At 27.3% G+C, this 24,184-nt stretch overlaps 1 protein-coding gene across 4 annotated transcripts in view; it reads right to left on the bottom strand.

Annotated features, from left to right (window-relative positions):
* The window catches only part of LOC117182616 (disintegrin and metalloproteinase domain-containing protein 33), a 362,482-nt gene that overhangs the window by 110,221 nt on the left and 228,077 nt on the right, over window positions 1-24,184 (bottom strand). For all 4 annotated transcript variants that reach the window (XM_033375720.1, XM_033375725.1, XM_033375731.1 and 1 more), the window contains exons 9-10: window positions 18,690-18,764; window positions 14,857-15,029 (exon numbers count right to left, since the gene is read on the bottom strand). In XM_033375720.1, the coding sequence (XP_033231611.1) occupies window positions 14,857-15,029; window positions 18,690-18,764 (248 nt within the window). The remainder of the gene's footprint in view (window positions 1-14,856; window positions 15,030-18,689; window positions 18,765-24,184) is intronic.

The raw sequence follows: 24,184 nt of genomic DNA, 5'->3' as shown, positions 1-24,184 counted from the left end.
AATTTAGGTATTTGAGGGAAATCAAGGGATGCAAAGAAAATTTTAAGGCTTGTAGAGGATTTAGGAAATTTAAGGAATTCGAAAAATTCCAGAAAATTGAGAGCATTAGGGAAATTCAAAGATTTAATGAAATTCATCCAATTGAAGGTGAATTCAGAGCATTTAGGTAATTTAGGGAATTCAGAGAATTTAGTTATTTGTACTGAAACTTATATTCAGAATTAAAAGATTTAAAGGATTTTTTCATTCGAACTATTTCAAGTCATAAAGAAATGAAAAACTTATAAACTGAAAAATAAAAATTAAAGAAATATATTACGTAAAACTTGAAATATGTTTATTCAAAAAATATAAGTTTGCAATAATTAATTAAATCTTGCAAAATTTGAAAACCTAAAATTGATCCCAAAAAAAATGCATATACAGGGTGGACACGCTGGGACTTATATACATGGCGAGTTGAATGCTACCCGAATTGCACAACAGCAAAGGAGAAGCCATTATATAGGGGTATTTTCATATTTCGCGCCTTCAAAGTTTCATTCGGATCAGCCATTCGGTCAAGTTCGTGCATCTTCGGATCAAATTTATGATAGTTTCCATGGTCGCGTTCGAAACTTCAAACGGATACAAGTGTTAAAAAAATATAGATTATTTTATATAGTAATTACAAATAATAAAAGTGTTTATTTAATAATGAAGTGAGACACGTGAACTCAGAAGTAAACGTCTTTTTTTTCTGTGCCAATAACATTATAGAATGGCTGCTAAGTGAAAAATACTATAAAATAGTAATAATATTCTGTGCTTCCAGTGGGCGAAGAGTGAATGGTCTTTAACGCTTATTTTTACTGCATAAAAAAGGTATGTTATGAATAGACAGGATATGATTTAAATAAAGGGAATGAAATATTACATGCGTAAACTTTAAATTAACATTGCATAAATTTACTGACAACGATTAGGGAAAACAGATGAATCTGAACACAACCGTTTGAAGTTTCGAACGCAACCATGGAAACTATCATAAACTTGATCTGAAGATGCACGGACTTGGCCGAATGGCTGATCCAAATGCCACTTTAAAGGCGCGAAATATGAAAATACCCCTGTATAATGGCTTCTCTCCTGCTGCTTTGTAATTCGGGTAGCAATCAACTCGCCATGTATGTAAGCCCCAGCCTGTCCACCCTGTATTATCAATAAATTTGTACATTATTATTTAATTATCATTATCATCAGTATCATTAATTAATATTCACGAAATAGTACAATGCCGGGGTATTTTTTTATGAGTTAAATATTAATTTCCGGAAAAATAAGATGCTAAAAATAAAAACAGGAGTGTTTTGAAATTTGAATGATGCGCAGCATGACTATAATCAGGGAAAGTACATTCTTTATGAGAGGCGGGAGATTTGATCTAATTAGAGGGGAATTTAGAACTAGCTACGACCCCAAGTCGTTACAAGTCGTTACCCCCGAGGGAGTAAAATCCGCACTCCAGTGGTAACGTTACGTTATTAATATTCTAATAAGAGCTTAACCAGGGCTCCACTAAAGGTTTATCTAACCCCAGAGGCTCAGCAGATCGGAAAGGGTCGAGGAACAAATTTGATTAAGTATTAAGATAATTTTACGGCCAACAGCTATTGCGTTTAGATAACTGAAGCGACAATATTATTGAGATCTCGACGCTAAATTCCAACAGCAGGCAAATCCGGAAAGGGTGGTTAAGCTTCCTAACTTGGGGGGATGTATTTTTCCCGATCTGGGCTAAATGTCCAGTAAAGATTGAAAGATGGGAAACGTGAACATTAGGGTGATCCAAAAATGCATGACAAATTTTTTTTATACCTGCATAATTTCACCTCTTTCCGGCGCCTATGAAGCGAGGCTAAAGTTTTACTTTTTACTCCCTAGGGAGTAAAAAGTGATGTCAAAGGCGAATAACGAAAATTATAAATCTATGATATTGTATTTTACGATAAAGTTAGCCCACTCACTTGAAGAACTGTGAGGAAGTTTTGGTTGCAGATAATAGAATTTTGCGGTAATTTATGGAAAGTCATTATATATAATTGATCAAAATACCGTGAATTACCGAAAATTTCCGGAAATGTACAGAACATTTTATATTCAATTTTGGGCAATTTATAGTAAGTTACCATAAATTGCCAAAAAATTTCATAAATATCCAGAAATTTATAAAAAAATTTATAATTGAATTCTGCGTTATTTATGGTAAGTTACCATATTTACTTGTAAAATTACCATAAATGCCAAAAAATGTCCAGAAATTTATGCACATTTTGAAATTGAATTTTAGGGCACTTTATGGTACTTTAATATAAATTATATGTAATATTACCATAGATTACCAACAAATTTCATAAATATCCGGCAATTTATTATGATTTTTTCAAATTATATTTTGGGCAATATATGTTAAGTTACTACATTTAAATACATAATTACCACAAATTACGGAAAATTTCTATAAACTTTCGGAAATTTATGGACACTTTTAAATTGAGTTTTGGTAAATTTATGGTATTTTACCCTAAATTACTTGTAATATTACTATAAATTACCTCCAATATTACTATCAATTTCAAACAAATTTCAGAAATTTCTCAGAAACTTTAAAATTAAATATTGGGTAATTTATGGTAAATTACCATACTTACCTGTAGAATTACCATAAATTTCGAAAATTTCCATAAATTTACGGAAATGTATAGACATTTTTATATTTAATTTTGGGTAATTTATAGCAAGTTACGATAAATTAGAAAAAAATTTCATAAATATCCATAAATTTATAAAAATGTTTTTAATTGAATTTTACGTCATTTATGGTTAGCTACCCTATTTATCTATAATATTACCATAAATTACAAACAATTTTGATAAATTTCCATAAATTTCTGGAAATTTAACACTTATAAATAAAAATTCGGTCAATTTATCGTAAGTTACCATAAATTACCTGTAATATTATCATAAATTACTTGAAAATTTCATAAAGTTTGGGAAATTTATAGAAATGTCCAAAATTAAGTTAAGTAAGTTAACAAATTTACCTGGAAAATATTCATAAATGACCTAAGATTTTTCTAAATTTTCTGGCATTTTATGACAAAAATTTTATTGAATTTCGTGCAATATAGGCGAAGGTACCATAAATTTATGTAAAATTACCATAAAGTATCCCAAATTTCCATAAATTTCAGGAAATTTATGAAAAATGTTTTATTGAATTTTGTGCAATATATGGTAAGGTACCATAAATTCATAGAAATATTTTAAATAGTTTTTTTCGTGATTTAAGGTAAGTTACCATATTTACCTGGAAAGTTTCAAAACAATTCTGGAAATCTATAGACATTTGTAGGTTGAATTTTGGGTAATTTATGACCGAAGTTGTTCATCCGAAAAATATAAAAATATAGACATCAAATAGAAAAGGTTTAGGGAATAGCTACCCCCATTAATTAAAAAAAAATTTTTTGTCGAAACCCGACTTTATTTTTTTGTCAAGTGCAACATTTACTTTTTTATTTTTTCTCTTATGAATTTAGCAACTTTCAACACATTTAAAAATATGTAGGGGTAGTTTACCTCCGCGTCATTTTTTGTTCATGTTGGATGGACTCTATTTTACTTCCTTCGTTATAAAACTATCTTCCTAATTCTCTTTATTTGTGGAAAGTATATATTATTATAGACACAAAATAAAAAGCTTAAGGGGTGGCCAACACCATTAATTATATTTATGTATTTTTTTGGCGAAACACGTCAACTTTATTTTTGTCTCAAGTGCAAAATATATTTTTTTTCATTTTTTTCTGTGAATTTAAACATTTTAAGCACAACTTTAAACATAGGTAGGGGTGGTATACCCCCTTCAATTTTGTTTTCGAGAAAATTGGGTCATTCATTTTTCATCACGAGGAAACTTTTTCAGTAGGTTTGATCGAAATCAATTTGGTTTTTATAATCAAAACTATACAATCGACACTTGAGACCCCTATGTTTGAAGGGCTGTTTCACCCCCTTAATGTGTTTTTCCGCAGATAAAAAAAACACTTGTCGCTTAGTTTTTCGAGTACTACAACATATATCAGGGAGAATCAAATCGGCGAGGGACACTTGGAGTACCTTCCTTGTTAGAATAAAATCCTATTTTAAACAAATGGAATTTGTTTACATAATTCAAAAAGAATTAACCAATATTCATAAATATTTCACTAGACCAACAGTAATAATTTTCATTACAATGTCAACCAAATTTTAAATAAAATTATTTAAACAAATGAAAGTTGTTAAACAATTAGAAACGAATTTAACAATTTGATAAATATTCCACTGAATAAATAATAATAATTTTAAAAAAAGATAATTTTAAAACAAATATGATTCAAAAAATTCCAGTTTTATAAATAATCAATAATTAATAAATCAATGTTAATAAATTTTTTTTGTTTTTAAGAGTATACTTGCATTTTTAACTAACAAGATTAATTTTCAAACGCTAAAATTAATTTTTAAACAAAAAGACTCATTTTCAAACAAATATTAATCTTCTACCAAAAGTTACAATTTAGGAGACAAATTTTCAACCCAATAGTAGAATTTTAAGCTAGAAAACATCCTTTTTGCAAAATATAAAATAGTTACTCTTTTACTGGAATAGTTGAAATTTAAAAAAGAAAATGATTTTTCAACTGAAGCATTGCATCTTTAACTGAAACAGTAGAACTTTTAACTAAACAAAAAATAATTTCAACTGAAATAGATAATTCTTCAAACAAAAATGGAATAATTGATTTTTCAGTCAAAAAATTAATTTTTAATTAAAAACAAAATAATTTTTAACTAAAATTCTGGTATTTTTAACTTAAATAGTATTTTCCTTTTTAGCTTAAGAAAAACCAATTATTATCAACCAAAAAATATAATTTTTTAATCAACCAGCTCAGTTTTTAACCAAGGAAATTAATTTTCGATCAAGATTATAAATCTTCATTGAAATAATTAATTTTCAACAAATGAGTTTATTTTTCAGGCGAGCAAATTAATATTTAACCTAAAAAAGGAATTTTCAACTAAAGTGACGAATTTTCAAACGAAATACTTGGATTTTCAACTAAAAAGAAAGATTTTTAAACAATTAGATTAACTATCAAAGAAAAAAAACGTTTTCAATTTAAAAAAAAGAGATTCACTATCACAAAAGAAGGTTAAAAAAATACCTGAATTTAAAGAATAAATAAATAAATTTGCAATTAAAAAGATAAATTTATATCCAAATTGTTAAATCTTGAACTAGAGAAAGTCCATTTTCAACTCAAAGTGGAACGGTTGAATTTTAAGTTGAAAAAATTAATTTTCAACAAACTGATAAATCATCTAAAATTATGAATGTTCAACAGAAATAGTTGAATTTTATATTTACTAAAAAGATGAATTTTCAACCCATAATATTAATTTAATACAAAAAAGACGAATTTTTCACATATTGCATGAATTTTTTTATATGGTTCAATTTTTAAATAAAAAATATAAATTTTTAACCAAATACTTGAAGTTTCATTAAAAAAAGATAAAATTTTAACCAAAAATAAAATAGCTAAATTTTTGTTTAAAAATCTATTTCATCTAAAGAAAAAGGAAGTTTGCAATCAAATGGCTCATTTCTCAATTAAAGTAATGAATTTTTGTTAAAAAGGATGAATGTTTAATATTTCATCTTTAATCCACCCAAAATAGTTAAATTTTCTTCTAGAATAGTTATATTTTTAGTTAAGAACTTGGTTTTCAGCAAACTAGTTACATTTTCAAAAAGAGGTGAATTTTCAGTAAAATGATGAATTTTCCAACAACAAAATTAATTTTTAACAAAAGAGTTCAGCTTTCAACCGCAAATTGTCGAATTTTCAAGAAAGGTAGGTAAATGTTTTAATAAAAATGTTTAAAAAATGTATATTATAATTTATAAATATTTCCTTTTCAAAATACTACTTCTGATCTAAAAACTACTGAAAGTTCTTTCTTTTTTCAAACTTCGAGAAAGAAACAACTTAAAATTTTGACAAATTTTGACTTAAAACATGGATTTTTTAAACTCCTTTCTTCTAAATTCTAGTTTTAATTCTTTTAAAAACTTCCTTTCCATGTCAAAAATTCCCTGTCCCAAAGGAATTTTTTTTACTGAAAATCCCTGTCCTAAAATAAAAACGATAATTGGTTTTACTCGTATGCTCTGAAACTGTAGATAAAGTAATAATAACTTTCCTAAATTGACCAAAATTACAAATTATGAAAACTTGAATTTTGTTATAATCAGAAGTAAATTCCAGTTTTTTAAATTCAATTCCCGGTAATTTTTCGGGCAAATCCCGGTCGTTTCCTGATGTTTCCTCGTTTTCCGGTCAAGTCAACACTCTAATTCTTATCATTTTAGACTGCATATTATATTTATTCGAAATATTTTTTTTACTCACCCTACGCCCGGGCCCCCTTATCGCTCCTACCATACTCCCCTTCCCTTATTTTCCATATTTCTCACACTGCGCCTACCTTGTCTTCTTTTATTTCCCATCATTCACACTTCTTCCAATTCCCTTATTCTCCCTATTTTTCTCCCATTATTTCTCCTTCTCCCGGCTCCTTCATTCACCCTGATTCTCCTCTCTTTATTCCCCTTCACTTCCTATACTTCCTATCTTTTTATTTCTCTTCACTTCCGCTCTCAGCTTTTTCCGTCACTTCACCTAATTCCCCTCTCACTATACCCCATTAGTTCTCCTCACCTCCCCTCCTTGGAAAAAAAGACAGCCAAAACAGGTTTCAATTAGTATATTTAAAAACGCAATTGAAAAGAAGAAACTTACACAAAAAGTAACCCCCCTCCCCATTAAGCCTTATTTAATTAATGGGCGCTCCCTTTCCGGAATTGAACAGTCACCAACTGCTCACCGGCTGACCAGGGTTGACCGCATTAATCAGCTTTTCCGCGAATCACAATCGATTGCGATACGTTATTGACAATCCCTCGCGATTCGAACGCAAGTGAATGATTTAAAGCTTTTTCTCGTCTACGTTAATGTTTTTTTTTTTACTAAATCACGCACGTCCGCTTTATAAACCCAGAACATCCATCTATCTACAAATATATTCGTATATTTATTATAGACCCTTAAATTAGTTTTTAGCTGAAAAAAAAACATGATCATGGGGCTTTAAGTCTGTTCACGAGATAGCTCTTCCAGGAGTTATCGGGATGAATTCCGCTTCGGTGAATACGTTTTTGTAAAACAAAGCTGAGTTCGTCGTTAGCCAGATTTATCCGCGGACTGAATGTAGTGATGTAGACCAAAGAGATTAAAAGTGGTTTTTGTATTTTCTCATGCCGACACGGGCTTGGAAATATAGCGAGAAATTGGATATTCCGTTTGTTAATTTAAGCTTGGGAGTTATAGAAAAAGGAAAGTAAAATTAGGGTCCGGATGCAATAAGGATACGAGCACTCAAAAAGGCTGAAAAGTATTGTGTTAAACAAATTTCAAGCTTTAAAATTAACTTTTTTTTAACTTTTTGCCTGTAAGGCATGACAAGACAAAAATTTTTTTACTTATATTTGTATCCAGTTAACATTTTTATTAATAAATTTTAAAAAGTGAAATAAATTTTTTTATAATTTCATTTTTTTATAAATCATCGTAACTCAGAATAATGTTATTAAAACTGTTTCTAGTTTCGTACATATAAGCAGTATACTCCAGTAATGCCTACAAAATGAAAAATGAAATAAGAACTACCTCTTGTTTAATAATATATCGTAAAAATTGAGATGTAGACCAAAGAAGATTAAAAGTGTTTTTTTAAATACTTTTTCCAGTCCGACACGGGCTTGAAAATATAGCCAGAAATTCGATATTCCTTTTGTTATTTTTAGCATTTGAGTTATAGAAAAAGGAAAGTAGAATTAGGGTCCGGATGCAATAAGGGGACGAGCACTCGAAAAGGGGGAAAAAGTATTGTGATTAAACAAATTTCAAACTTCAAAACTACCTTTTTTCAATATTTGTCTGTAAAACATGTTAAGACAAAACTTTCTTTTACTTAAATTTTTATCCAGTTAACATTTTTATTAATAAAGTTTAAACAGTGAAATAAGTTTTCTTCCAATTCCAATTTTTTTATAAATCGTCATAACTCAGAAAAATGTTATTAAAACTGTTTCTAGTTTGGTACATATAAGTAGTATACTCTAGTAATGCCTAAAAAATGAAAAATGATGTAGGAACTACCTCTTGTTTAATAATATATTATAAAAATGATGTAGACCAAAGAAGATTAAAAGTGTTTTTTAAAATATTTTTTCCAGTCCGACACGGGCTTGAAAATATAGCCAGAAATTCGATATTCCTTTTGTTATTTTTAATTTGGGAGTTATAGAAAAAGAAAGGTAGAATTAGGGTCCGGATGCAATAAGGAAACGAACCCTCAAAAAGGCTGAAAAGTATTGTGTTAAACAAATTTCCAGCTTTAAAATTAACTTTTTTTGTAACTTTTTGCCTGCAAGGCATGCCAAGACAAAACTTTTTTTTACTTAAATTTTTATCTAGTTAACATTTTTATTTGTAAATTTTAAAAAGCGCAATACATTTTTTATAATTCCATTTTTTTTATAAATTGGCATAACTCAGAAAAATGTTATTATAGCTGTTTTTAGTTTAGTACATATAAGCAGTATACTCTAGTAATTCCTACAAAATGAAAAATGAGACAAGAAGTACCTCTTGTTTAATAATATATAATAAAAATTGAGATGTAGAGCAAAGGAGATTAAAAGTGTTTTTTTTATTATTTTTTTAATTCTAACAAGTGCTTAAAAATATATTCAGAAATTGGATATTCCTTTTTTTATTATTTTTAGTCTGGGAATTATAGAAAAAGGAAGGTAGAATTAGGGTCCGGATACAATAAGGGGACAAGCACTCAAAAAGGCTAAAAACTATGGTGATAAGCAAATTTCAAGCTTCAAAATGAACTCTTTTCTAACTATTTACCTGTAAAGCATGACATGACGAAACTTTTTTTTACTTAAATTTTTTCCCAATTCTATTTTTTTAATCGTTGTAACTACGAAAAATACTATTAAAACTGTGTCTAGTTTGATATATAAGCAGTATACTCTAGTAGTGCCTAAAAAATGAAAAATTAAATAAAAATGAAAAATTGAGATGTAGACCACAGGAGAATAAAAGTGCTTTTTTAAATACTTTTTCATTGCGACACGGGCTTGAAAACATAGCTAGAAATTAAACATTTTGTTCTTTATTTCTAACGTGGAAGTTATAAAAAAAGGAAGACCGAATAAGGGTCCGGATGCGATTAGGTGAAGAGCACTCCAAAAGGCTAAATGTATTGTGATAAACAAATTTCAAGCTTTAAAATTAACTTTTTTAAATTATTTGTTTGTAAAGCATGCCCAGATGAATTGCTTTTTTATTTAACTCTTTTTTCAGTTACCATTTTTAATGATACAATTAAAAAGTGAAATTAACTTTTCCTCAAATTCAATTTTAAAAAATCGTCGTAAATTAGAAAAATATGAATAAAACTGTTTCTGATTTGTTTCAACTACGAAGTACATTTTATTGATACCTACAAAATAAAGAATTAAATTAAAACTGTTTTTTGTTTAATAATGAATAATAAAAATTGAGAAGTAGACCAAAAGAGATTAAAAGTAGTTTTTTTTTGCATGCTGACACGGTCTTGCAAATATAGCCAGAAATTGGATATGCTGTTTTTTCTTAACATGGGAATTATAGAAAAGGGAAGGTAAAATTAGGGTCCGGATGCAATGAGGGTAGGAGCGCTCAAAAAAGATAAAACGTGTTGCCCAAGGTTCTTGTGATAAACAAAATTTAATTTTCAAAATTAAATTTCTTCAAGTACTTGTCTGTAGAGCATGACAAGACAAAATGTTTTTTTTTTTTTCATTTAAATTCTTTCCAATGAATAATTTTCATAATAAAATTCAAAAATTTAAATAAATTTTCCGCCAAACTCAATTTTTTTTATAAATCGTAATTACTGAGAAAAATATGATTAAAAATGCGTCTTTTTTGGCACATATACGTAGCTTACTCTAATAGTGCCTACAAAATAAAGAAGTAAATTAGAACTAGCTCTTGTTTAATAATATATAATGATAACTGAGTTTTAGAACGAATTAAATTAAAAGTGTTTATTTTTAATTTTTTCATTCCGACACGAGCTTGAAAATATAGCCAGAAATTGGATATTCTGTTTTTATTATTTTTAGTATAAGAATTATAAAAAAAGGAAGGTAGAGTTAGGGCCTTGATGCAATAAGGGGACGAGCGGTCGAAAATGCTAGAAATTATTTTACAAGTTTCTCGTGATATCCAAATTTTAAACATAAAAATTAGGAATTGTAATAAATAACTGTTTGTGAAGCATGACAAGATGGAACCAGTTTTCAGCGATCAGTTTTAATAGTAAAGTTAAAAAAGTGAAGTTAATTTTACCCCAAATTAAATTTTTTTTAATAAATCGTCATTACTTAGAAAATATTAATGAATCTGTTTAAAAATTTGGTGTGTGTACGCAGTATACTCTATTAATGCCTAGAAATGAAGAAAGAAATTAAAACTGCTTTTTGTTCAATCAAAATTGTTTAAAAATTGAGACCTGTCGGTAAGCATGTTTTTTTTGTTTCGCTGACAAAAAGTATCGAGGAAATATCAAAGGTGAGAAATCTTTCAGTGCGGAATTTGTTTCTCACCATTCAGGTAAGATTCCTATTTTGTTTTTATTTAGTGTAGGAGTTATACAAAAATTAAAGTCGAATTAGGGTCCGGATTCAATTAAGGAACGCATGTACGAAAACGCTAGAAATTATTGTCCAAGCGTCTCGTAATATCTACATTTTAAAGTTCATATTTTAAATTTTGAACATTGTTGGTAACCATATTAATTTAGTTTCAACGACAAATAGTATAGAGGTCAAAGTTGAGAAAACTTCTAGCAAAAATTTTGTTTTTCACTATTTAGATAAGATTTTTTGTAGATTTTGGTTAGTGTTGGCGTTAGATAAAAAGAAAAGTCGAATACGGGCCGGAGGCAATAAGACGAGATGGAAATTTTTTTATTGAAAGCTTTTTTCCAGTAAAATTAAACCAATTAAATAAATGTTTTCCCAAATTCCATTGTTTATTTAAAAATTCATCATAACTCAAAATAATCTTATTAAAACTGTTTGTAGTTTGGCATATGTACGCAGTATACTCTAGGGAAGTTTACAAAATGAGGGAAGAAATTGAATCTGCTTCTTGTTTAAGAACAGTTATTTTCGTTTCGTGTTTTTTAGTTTCACTGATGACACGTATCGAGCGAAGTTCAATTTTTGTGAAATCTTTTAATGATGAATTAGGTTATGGCTATTCAAGTAATATTTCTATTTAACATTTTAATTTGTTCAAATTACTCACAAAAAAGTAGAGTAATGGTCCGAATGTAATAAGGGGACGAGCGTTCAAAAACGTTAAAAAGAATTGCCAGAGCATCTCATGATATCCAAATTGTAGTGTTCAAAATTGTTTAATTGTTTAAATACCTGTTTGTAGAGCATGAAAACACGGAACTTTCTTTCTTCAGAGTTTATTTTGCAATAAACATTTTTAATAATTAAATTTTATAAGTTGTATAAATTGATTTCCAAATTTAATTTTTAGTAACATTTTATAAGAAATCTTCTAATAAGTCGGAAAGAAAATTCGAATTAGGGTCCAGATGGAATAAAGGGATGAAGGCTTAAAAAGGGTAATAAGTATTGTCCAAGTTAAAAAATTTATATGTTAAAAATACGAGTTTGTAGAAAATGACAAGATGAAAATTTTTTTAATATATAGTTTTTTCTCGCATGAAAACTTTTAATAACAAAATGAGAAACGCGAAGAAATAATTTCCTTAAATTCAATTATTTTTAAAAACATTATTCGTCATAAATTTGCCAAATATGATTAAAACTATTTGTCATTTGGTATACAGACCCAGCATACTCCATTCATATCTACAGAGCGAAGATAAATTCGTTAACTATTTCTTTAATAATAATCAATTACAAATTTAATACGATTCCGCTTTTTTAATTTTATTATTAAAAATTTTCAGTGAATAAAAACAATAAATACAAAAAAGTGGTATCTTTTCATTCTATATAAGCCCGTATTCTTATAATCTAGATTTCTTTTATTAAAAATTTTTATATCAAAATACGCTTGGACAATACTTTTCCGCGTTTTCGAGCGCTCGTCCCCTTATTGCATCCGGACTCTCAATTATTGAAAGTAAGTCCAGCAGAACGAATTAACCCACATTTGGCCGATTTTTAAGAGGAATAAAAAACTCTCTATAAAACCTTTTTTTCAGTTTAATTAAAAATTTAGAATTTCTTTGCTATATTAATAATATCTAAATTAAGACGAAAAAGGTTTGAAAAAAGCCAAATAGTTCCGAACAAGTGGACGAGATGGTTTAATTTTGAAAAAGTGAAGCGCGCTTTTTATTGTTTATTAATTAAAAATCCATTTCTCAATTTAATTAAAAACGGATAATTTAATTTTTATATTATTACCTACTTTAATTAAGGAGTTTTTGGTCCGGGGAAATAGGAGAAATAAGAAACGATATTCTGTGGTACTGATGGCGTAATTGATTAAATGCTTCACATGGCAATAGTGTCGTTGTAGTTTCAAATCCGCACCGCGGCTGATTAACAGTCAATCAAAAAATAAATAATGATTTTTAATTATTTAATAATATTATGATCATTCTTTTAATTTAATTATTTAGGCACTTTTTTGTTTAATTTAAGAAAATTGATATAATTTAAAAATTAAATCAGACGACAGATTAACTTAACTGATTAGGGGATGTTTGAAAACTTTTTTTTTCCCACCTTTTAAAAAAACTCTTAGTTTTTCTCCTGTTTTTAAGAAAATTCCTCTTTCTTGCGACTTTTTGGCTTAAATTTAAAATGAAAATAATAGAACTCACTACGATTATAGTTTTGGTACAAATTATCCTTGTTTAGTTGAGAATTTTATTATTCGTTAAAAAATGTAGCTATTTTGTTGAAAACTCTTCTTATTTTTTGTTTTAAATTAATGTTTTTAATGAAAATTTAACTATTCAATTTATTGTTTAAAATATATCTTTATTTTTTAGTTATTTTTTTTCTAGACTCAAATTAATATTTTTTTGTTGAAAATAAATGAATTTTGTTCTTTTTCGTTGAGAATTAATTTTCTTCACTGAAAATTAAAAAGTTTAATTTTCGATTTAAAATTGATGTTTTAAATTCGGTTCAAAATATAACTGCTTAGTTAAAGATTAATCTCTCTTGGTTGAGGATTCAACAATTTTGTTGAAAATTCGTCTTTCTCGTTAAGCTATTTATTATTTATTCGTTAAACTATTTATTCTTGATTTAAAATAAAAATATTTTTTTGCTAAAATATTAACTATTAAATGTCTTGTTGAGAATTTACATGTATATTTTTTTCTTTAAAAATGCAAATACATTGATAAAAAATTAAACTATTTCACGAAAAATCAAACTATTTATTTAACCATGTTAACCTTAGCAAATTCTTTTCTTTTTTATTTAACTTTCTTACTTGAAAATGTATCTATTCAATTTTTAGCTGGATTTTTGGTGAAAAATCTATCATTTATAATTCGAAAATTGAACTATTTTCTTATTACAAACAAAAATATTTATTCGTTAACTTTTTCTTAACTTTAGATTTTAGATTTCAATTTTAACTGTTTTTCATAAAATTAATCGTTTTAAAAATTAAACTATTTTGTTTATAATAAACCTTTTTGTTGAAAATTCAGGTTATTGGTTATACATTCAAATATAATAATTCAAATAGAACATATTAATGTAGCTATTTCATGTTTGGTTTAAAATCCAACTTCTTTGGTACAATAATGAAACATTTGGTTAAAAATGGATTCAATTATTTACCAATTTAACTATCTTGTTACAAATTTATTTTTAGTAACAAAAATTAATGTATTTTGATAAAAATTGGTCTCTTTAGGTTAAAAATTAATCTTTTTTGTTAAAAATTCATCATTTTGGTTTATGATTAATTATGAATTTTTTAAAATTGAAGATTCATCATTTTAATTGAAAGTTACTTTATTCTCTTGAAAATTTAACTATTTTTCAAAAAATATGGTCGTTTAAATTAATTTTTGTAAATGAAAATTTAGATATTATGTTATTGGCTGAAAATTTTTTAAATTTTAAATTGAACTATTTGGTTGCAAATTCGTGTACTTGGTTCAATTTTTTTCTTTGAACAAAATTAATCTTCTTGGTTGAAAATGCAACTATTTTGTAAAGTTATCTTTTCTGGTAGAAAATTCAACTATTTTGTTGAAAATTCATCCTGTGGATTGCAAATTCTTCTCTTGGAAGAAAATAAAATTTGTGGTCAAAATTTCAACTTTCCTGGTTAAAAATAGTCTATTTACAAAAATTCGTTTTTTGGCTTGGTAACTGTGAAAAAAATGAATCTCGTTCCCCTCTGTAGCTTAGTGGATTAGAGCAACTTAACGGGAACCTGCAGACCTGGGTTCGAATCCCAGCAGAGCTAATTTTTTCCTCAATTAAAGACTACCATATAACCATTTTTTTTTAGACTCGTGGCTCAAAAACCGTTAGTCAATCGATGTAAAACTATTTCCCTTAGCTAAAAAATAAGATAATATGGTTAATAATATATGTGGACTTACGTGAGCAATTGAGTTGTATCGGGGCTAATTTGATACATTTTCCGCATCGTATAATCGTTGAAGTTTAGCAAGGCACGACCAATATCCATGCTTTTATCGATCGGCGCTTGGTTGCCGCCTTGCCATGTTTCGATGTATACTACTGATACTCTAGTATTCAATGTACGGAAGTACTGAAACAGACAAACGTCATTTACATTTCAAGACAGCCGCACGCTACTATTTAATAAAATAAGAAAAGGTGCAGGGAAATAGTAACAAAAAAAAAACAACAAAAAAACAAAAAAAAACTTTAAAATATGCGAAGAAGACGGAAAAATATTTTATTATAATTTCTAGTAATTAGGGTCCGGATGCAATAAGTGGATGGCGAAAATAATTATCCAAGATTATAATGATATCTAAAAGTCAAAGTTTAAAAATTAAATCTCTAAAAGCACGGGTTCGTAGATATTGGTAAAATGGAAGTCTTTTCTCGGAAAGTGTTTCTACTTATTTCTAACATTGGAGGTGCACAAACAAAGTCTAATTAGGTTACTGATTAAATAATATAGTAAAAAAAATTATCCAAGATTATCATGATATCTAAAATTCAAATTTAAAAAATTTAGACTTAAAAAAATGTGGTTTGTCGAGAATGGTAAAATGGAACTCTTAAAGTGTTTCTACTTATTTTTAGCCTTGAAGCTACACAAAAAGAAAAGTCGAATCAGGGTCCGGATGCAATGAGAGGGTAAAAATAATTATCCAAGATAATCATGACATCTAAAATTCAAAGTAAAAAAATTTAGAGTTCTAAAAGTACAGGTTTGTGAATAATGGCAAAATAGCAAACTTTTTTCTTAAAGTGTTTCTACTTATTTTCAGCGTTGTACTTACACAAAAAGAAAATTCGAATTAGGGTGTGGATACAATAAAAGTAAAATCGCCCCAAAAGGCTAAAAAGTATTGCACACGCATTTTGTGATATTTAAATTTTAAAGTTTGGAACTTAAAGATTAAGCAATCTTAAAAACCCAGCTTTGTAGAAAATGGTAAAAGGAAACTTTTTCTATTTAAAGTTTTTTCCCTAAAAATCAGCGTTTAAAAAGGCTGAAAAGTATTTTTCAAACGTATCGTGATATCCAAATTTAAAACTGCGAATATTTCAATTTTTCGAAAGACGGCTTTTAATAATAAAATTAGATAAGCAAGGACAAATTTCCTCAAATTCAATTATTTTTCGAAACATAAATAAATAAACTTTACCGAACATTGTTTAATATTGATTAATTGAAAATTTAAAGGGGAGTTTTCAAACGCTCGTGTCCTTACTGCATCTGAACCCTTATTCTACCTTCCTTTTTTGTTACCGTTTTTCTTGACCGATTATGATTTTTTTTAAAGCTCAAGCATTCAATTTTAAAGAGATTTGAGTTTTTTTATTTTTTATTTAAATGGACAACTTTTACCTATATCGAACAATTGGTTGAAGATTTAACTATTTTATTGAAAATACATCATTTTCGGTTCAAAACAGTTTTTACTTGATATTCAAATCTTTTTTGTTTTAAAAATTTACTATTACATTATTCGTCAAAAAATTCCTATTTTTAGATAAAAATTAAACTACTTGTTTAAAGTTCGAACAACTTTTCTAACAAATCCTATTTATATTAAACATTCACAGTTGTAGTTGAAAATCCATCTCTTAGATTGAAAATCCATTTTTTTCTTCTGCAAATTAATTCCTTTAACTGAAAATATAAATATTCCTGTTGAAGATTATAAATTCTTATTGAAAATTCATCTCTTTGGTTAAAATTTGAAACATTTTGTTAAAAAATTAATTTCCGGTTTGAATATTAATGTCTTTCGATAAGAATCCAAACATTTTGTTAATTTTTATTTTATTAATGCGTTTCACTGAAAATATGCATTCCCATTTTTTTTCGAATTGATCATATTTAGTTCAAAACTCGTCTGATTAGTTAAAAATGCACACCTTTTGGTTTAAAATGAACATTTTTGTTGAAAACTTATATTTTCAAATAAAAAATTACACTCTTGTTCCGAAAATTTCTCTTTTAAGTTGAAAGTTTAATATTTTAAGTAAACTTTTTTTTGTCTATTAACGGAAAAATCTTTATTTGTGGAAATCTGAAAATCGATCCCGTTGATGAAAATCTGGATATTTGTTTAAGAATTCGTCTTTCAGTTGAAAGTTTAACTTTTTTTAAAACCTTTTGTCTTCTTTGGGTAAACATGTAAGTGCTTTGTTGAAAATTATCTTCTTTGGTTGAGGAATCAACTTAATCTTAGGTTGAGGAATCAACTTAAAAGTTAACTACTTTTTTATTCAATAATTTTGTTGTAAATTTAAGTTTTTTTTATAGAAAATTGAACGATTTTGTTGAAAACTTATTTACTTTGGTCTTAAAAATTGAACTGTTTCCTTAAAAAGCTATCTTTTAGGTCAAAAATTTAAATGTTTTATTAAAAATGTATGTTTTCCCATTTAAAAGTCAAATGTTTTCTCACAACATTTTTACCGAGAATTCTACTGTTTTGTTCAAATCTTTTTTTAATTTAACTATATTCTTTTAAAAATATCTTTTTCGTCGAAAATTCAGCTCTTTCGGATTAAAAATTAAGTCTTTTTCTCAAAAAACATACTTTTTGTTAGAAAATTGAATGATTTCGTTGAAAATTAACTCCTTTTTTTATTCAGTAATTTTGTTATAAATTGAAATTTTTTTTGTATCAAAAATTCAACGATATTGTCATAAATTTATTTAATTTTTCTCAAAAATTGAACTGTTTCCTTAAAAAATCATCTTTTTGATGCAAAAATTTATATATTTTATTGAAAATTCATTTTTTCCGATTTAAAAGCCAAATGTTTTATAACAAACTTTTTACCGAGAATTCTACAGTTTTCTTGAAAATTGTTTTATTTTTTTGTTAAGAATTTAACTGTATTCTTTAAAAAGGACCATTTTGGTCGAAAATTCATCTCTTTCGGTTTAAAATCGAAGTCTTTTTCTCAAAAAACCTACTTTTTGTTAGAAAGTTCAATTATTTGTTTAAAAAATAACGATTTTGTTTTTATTTAATAATTTTCTTGTAAGTTGAAGTATTTTTGTATCGAAAATTCAACTATATTATTGAAAATTTATTTAATTTTTATTTAAAATCACACTTTTCCCTTCAAAAAATATCTTTTTAAGTCGAAAATTCAAATGTTTTATTGAAAGTTCATTTTTTGCAATTAAAAGTCAAATGTTTTCTAAAAAAAACTTGTACCGAGAATTTCACTGTTTTTTTAAAATTTATTAACTTTTATGTTACAAATTGAATTATTTTCTTTAAAAAAATTTCTTTTGTCGAAAATGCATCGTTTCCGAATTAAGTCGAATGTTTTCTGAAAAAAATCAACTTTGTGTTTGAATATTTAAACATTTGGTTAAAAATGTACCTTTTTTTTAATTTAATTATTTTGTTATAAATTTAAGTAATTTGTTAGAAATTTGTATTTTTATCGAAAATTCAGCGGATTTGTCAAAAAATTGCCATTTTTGGTAGAAAAGGTATCCTTTGGTTTGAATATTCATCTTCATTAGTTGTAAATTTAAAACTTTTTAAAAATGTAATTTTCTAGTTGTAAATGCAACTTACTTAGTTAATTTTGAATCTCTTTTCGGTGAATCGACCATTTAATCGAAAATGCAAACTAAAAGTAATTTTGTATGGTTATTTTGACAAAAAATGTAAAATTAATAAGGAAAAAATCAGGGGATTAAAAAAATCAAATTTTGTGGCCACTATAATATTATGAATGAAAATTAACTTACCAAATCAGCAATATTCGCAACTTGAATAATATCGTGAACGACCTCCGCTCTAGTGCTACCATTTCGTTTATCAAACTGAAAGTTAAAAGGGTTAGTTGAGATAAAACTGCTGTAAAAGATAACGAGAGACATTTTTGCAAACAGGAAGAAAAATGCTTTATGGAAAATATCGGTCTAAAGATATAAAGATATCGAGATGTTTTTGAATTACGGCTATTTCTATGCCAATATTATGACTTTCAAATTGAGCGAATCGGGAATGCGAAAAGTGTATAATTCCATGCTAGAATTTCATTGCGGTTCAATTCCCCTGATGGTCTGATTCGTTTCTGCCTAAGATCTTTATCGAAAACGCTTTCTATTGTTTCAAAACCAAAATATTAAAATTTACCTTTTTACAATATCGTCAAAAATTATTATATATGAGACGAGCAGTAATAGAAATCATTCCTCAATTTAAAACTTGATTATTTGTTTAAAAAAAGGTGCGAGAATCTTGTTTTGAAAGTCGTTAAAAAGTTAACTAAATAACGCGTCGAATGGCCCCAAATAGTGTTATTTTGGAGTTTTTGGAGAGAAAATACGACGTGATGTGTTTTTAAAAAAATGCGAGAATTTTCTGAAATAGGTATCTTGATTTCCACTGGTAGCATAAGCTATAGAAATTATAGCAAAAATTTTGAATTTATATCACACAGTCTTTGAAGTGTTGTCTTTAATAAGAGCCAACAAGAATACAAAAATCTCAATGCGTTTCCGAGATAGGAATGAAAATGTCCTAGCGTTTCTGCATTGATTTTCAGTCAGCATAAACAGTAAGGTTGCCAGACAGCAGTAATTTTTGAGAATTTTTAGAATTTTTATATTAATTTCAACTTGTGCTGTGATTTCAGAAAAAATATGGAAAACACAATCTCTGAGATCTTATATTTGTTTAAAGCGGGTACAACTTCAAAAATTGTGATTGGTTTCCGAGATATGACTCAAAATGTCCAAGCATGTCTGCGTTGCTTTTTAATCGGCGTGACGAGCGAAGCTGCCCGACAACAGTGATTGCCGAGAACTTATTAGAATTTTGTATTAATTTCAACTCGTAGTGTAACTTAAAAACTTGTGAGGGGAAAAAACTGAAACTGACAGGCCTTCATCTTCAATTTCAGCCGATAAAATTAGAAATCTTAATGGGTTTCCGAGATATGACTTAAAATGTCCAAGCATGTCTGCTTTGATTTTCAGTCGGCGTAACCAGCGATGCTCCAGGAAATTGGTGACTGCTAAACATTTCTTGAAATTTGTATATTAACTTAAGCTCGTATTGTGCTTTCAAAAACTTATTTGGAAAAAAGTGAAATCTATAGGACGTAATCTTTGAAATCTTATCTTTAATGTGAGCTAATAGAATTCCAAAAGTATTCATGGGTTTCTGAGATATGACTAAAAATATCCAAGCGTATCTGTATCGGTTTTTAGCCAGTGTTAACAGCGATGCTATCAGACAGCTGTAATTTTAGAGAATTTCTCAGAATTTGTATATGAACTTCAACTTGTGCTATGATTTTAGAAACTTGTCGGAAAAAACTGAAATTGACAGGACGTAATCTTTTAAATCATATAATTGATTCAAACCGGTATGTCTTTAAAGATTGTCATAGCTTTCCAAGATTGGAATGAAAATGTCCAAGCGTATCTGCCTTGATTATCAAATCGACGTAACCAGCGAGGCTGTGTGACAGAGGGAATTTTCGAGAATTTATCAGAATTTTTACATTCAGTTGAACTTGTGCTGTGATTTCAAAAACTCGTTGGAAAAAACCTGAAATTGATAAGATGTAATCTTGAAATCTTATAATTAATTCAAGCCAATAAAACTTTAAAAATTGTCATGGGTATCCAAGGTATGAATGAAAATGTCTAAACTTTTTGTGTCCATTTTCAGTCAGCGTAATCAGTGGCGATTGCTGAAAATTTCTCAGCATTTTTATATTTCGTTAACTCGGTCTGTGAATTAAGAAATTTGTTGAAAAATTGGAATTGGCAGGAAGTCAACTTTAAAATCTTATCTTTAATTTAAGCCGATAAAACTTGAAAAATCTTCACGGGTTTCCAAAGTAAGACAAAAAATGTCTCTGCGTCGAATTTCCAGTTTATGATCACTGCTCTCCAACAGCCTCGCTTGTTACGCCGACTGAAAATCGACTCAAATACGCTTGGAAATGTTTAGTCATATCTCGGGATCCCATGAAGATTTTTCAATTTTTTTTGTCTTTAATTAATGACAAGGCTTCACGGACTGTATGGTATAAAATTTGAGCTTTTCATAGAAATTTCCTAGGCCATACCAGTTGTTAAAGTAAAATAATGAAAATCGAAAAATTCTTGAATTTTTTAAAAATATCTCACGCGATGTATTTGCTTTAAATGATCAAAAATTCATTTGTTAAGGGTCATTCGACGCGGAATTTTATCAGGTTTTCAAATGTTTTGTTAACAAGTTTTTTTCTCTTTTTCTGAAAATGTAATTACTTTTTAAATCAGAGGTGATTCTTAGTGCTACTCGCGCTAGCCATGTAGATATTTTTCGATGCAAGTCTGTGAAAATAAAAAAAAAAAATAATTCTAAGCCCATCTCGATGTGAAAAAAATAGAATAATAAGGAAAGCGAGTGACCGCAAATCGCAGATAAAAAAAAAGTACATTTTGCATCTTTATCAAAAGAATATTTTTTATCTTTCACGTAAATTAAATGTATAGGTGGCGAAAATGTAAAACTAAAAGTTGCTTCCATTGAAAACATCTTCATAAATATGAAAAGGAGATTATGAAAATTTTATGTGAAATTGTAAAAAAATATGTTGGCTAAATTTTTATTTTTATTTTATTATGGATATATCATAGCTTATTTCTCTAGGTACGAACATTCGCTCCAAATTTTTTTTTTAATAAAAAAAGTTTTTAGAGATTTTGAGCATCAATTTTAAATTAAAAAGTTATCTTTGTGTTTAATTTCACGCTTTAAGAAATTTTCAAAGAATACTTTATACCAAACAAATTTTTAGTTTGAACTTCTAAACCTGTAATATTGTGAGTTTGATCTGAAATTGTTGCTACTGACAGTATTTAAAAAAATCATTATTTATTACCTTTATTCGATAAGTGACAAGTTTTTAATTATTTTTTAAAAATAATTTCTAATTGTTTAAACAGTTACTATTTGTTAAAATTATTTTTAGCGATTAAGTTATTTTTAAAATCAAGAATACAATTAACGAATCTTAAAAATAATATTATTTGAAAATATTTTTTTATTTGTTGAGCAAATTTTATTTGTTTAAACAATTTCAATTAATTATAACAATGTTTTAAATATCTGAATCATGAAACTTTCTTATTTTCGGAACATAATGACTCATTAAATTAGTATTAAGAGTCTTATTGTTAGAAAGAGATAGTTTAAAAATATTTAAACAATTAATATAACTTGCTCCTTTTTATAGGAAAGATTGAAAAAATTCTTGTCTTTTCTTCTTCACTTACATTATTTCGCTTTTTAGTGAATATTTTCTGTGTTCAACGAAATCGTTCTAAAAAGAACATATCAATAACGTAACCAGAAAATTGTTAAATAATTATTATTGTTTATAAAAATAGGGCAAAAGTGCTTAATTATTAATTTATTATTGTTATTAATTGTTTAAATAATTTAAAACTGTCTTCCATAATAAATATCGGTCTTAACATTCACTGGATGCGTCATCAATTCCAGAAAACAGTTATTTTAAGATATTCAGAGGGAAAAAATTGTCTGAACTAATGAAGATTGTTTAAATAATTTAAACTTTTTTCACAAAAATATTAGTCAATACTCGGAAACTTGTCACTTATCAAATAAAAATAATTCTTTCTGGCATAAGTTGTCCTTCCTTTCTCATATTTATGTAAATTAATAATCGTAAAATTTTATTTATGAATAAACTATTACATTTTGAAATTATATTTTGGCAGAAAAAATTTAATTTCAATATTAAAAAAAAAATTATTTTCCATCTAGTCAGTAATAAAGTTAAATATTTTTTGTTATTTAAAGAGTTAACTTGAACGTTAGTAATGATTTTTATTTTCACAAATTGTGGAATGATATCTACACTTATCGAAGATGATCTCTTTGACGATAATGCAGATTCCCTTAAATTAAACCATTAAAAACCTTACCAAAAAATTTGTTATCTGATATTTTTTTTATTCTGCCCAGGTACAAAGTTTGTCATCTCATCTCTTTTATATATTTTTCTTCTATTATATAAGGATGTTTCCAGAATTTTAGAAATCATTGCAAAAAAATAGTTTTGATTTTATATTAATGACCAGGATAGTTAAATTTTTTCGGTTGATGAAAGGAAGGTTTTTTATCTAAAAATTATAACTATCTCCGCTGAGATTCGAACCCGACTCTACAGATTGCCAGTCTGTACTCTAGCCCAATTCTTAATGAGTTACAGCACCAAACGGACAATCTGTAGACCTGGGTTCGAGTCCCAGCAAAGCTAGACAGAATTTTTTTTTTAAATCCATATCCATTAACTAAACTATACCACTATTTTGATTTAGACTAAGTAAATCAAAACAGTCATTCGATTGATTATACAGAAACAAAAAAATAGTATTGTACATTTATGCTCTCATTTCTTTTTTTTCCTAAGAAATCGTACATTTTATGACTTTGATTGAACTCCGCTAAATAATTTTTTTTTCAATCGGACACAAAATAAGAATTTTTTTCTTTCGTATGAAAATCTCAATTTTTAGTTGAATTTTGAAATCCCATTAAAAATTACCTGAAATAATAACATTTTGCAAATTGGGAATGCGATATTGTTATAATACCAGGACGATGAATTATTCCAGAATTAATGAAGCTGGTATTTCAAAATCTACTTTGATCTGTTGGTTCTGCAATCTCAATTAAAGTTAAATTCCAATTGGCACTTAAATAGTGCAGGCTGGTATGTCAAAGAGAAATTCAAATATATTAACATGATATGCAACCAGAAAATGAAAAAAATTTTATTTAAAAATGTTGCTCAGAAGATGAAAAGACTGAAAATTGTCGTATTTTTCCCAATCATCATTTTCCATAATTTGCGTTTACTCGAATTATCATTTGACATAATTTTTATTACTGCAAATACCCAGATAACTTAAAATTCATTTACAAGAATTAATATTTTTTATAAGGTCATAACCCCAAGCATCACAAAATCGTTATCTAAAAGGAATTTCATTTTAACCAAAGCACATACTCCATAAAAATAATGGCGCGTAATTCAAATTAAAAATTCTGATTGATTGAACAGGATTATCGGACCATTATTTTTATGGCGGAAGTGCTTTTATGGAAAATTAAATTTTTGTTGGATAACGATTCAGTGAAGTGAGAATTACGACAAATGGTGATTCGTGCAAATTAATTTAAGGTTACGCAGCTTTTTGGAAAAATG

The sequence above is a fragment of the Belonocnema kinseyi genome, chromosome 1 (genome assembly GCF_010883055.1).
Source record: "Belonocnema kinseyi isolate 2016_QV_RU_SX_M_011 chromosome 1, B_treatae_v1, whole genome shotgun sequence".
Lineage (NCBI taxonomy): Eukaryota > Metazoa > Arthropoda > Insecta > Hymenoptera > Cynipidae > Belonocnema > Belonocnema kinseyi.
The sequence above is the reverse complement of the archived record's forward strand: the minus strand, read 5'-3'. Positions and strand labels throughout refer to the sequence as shown.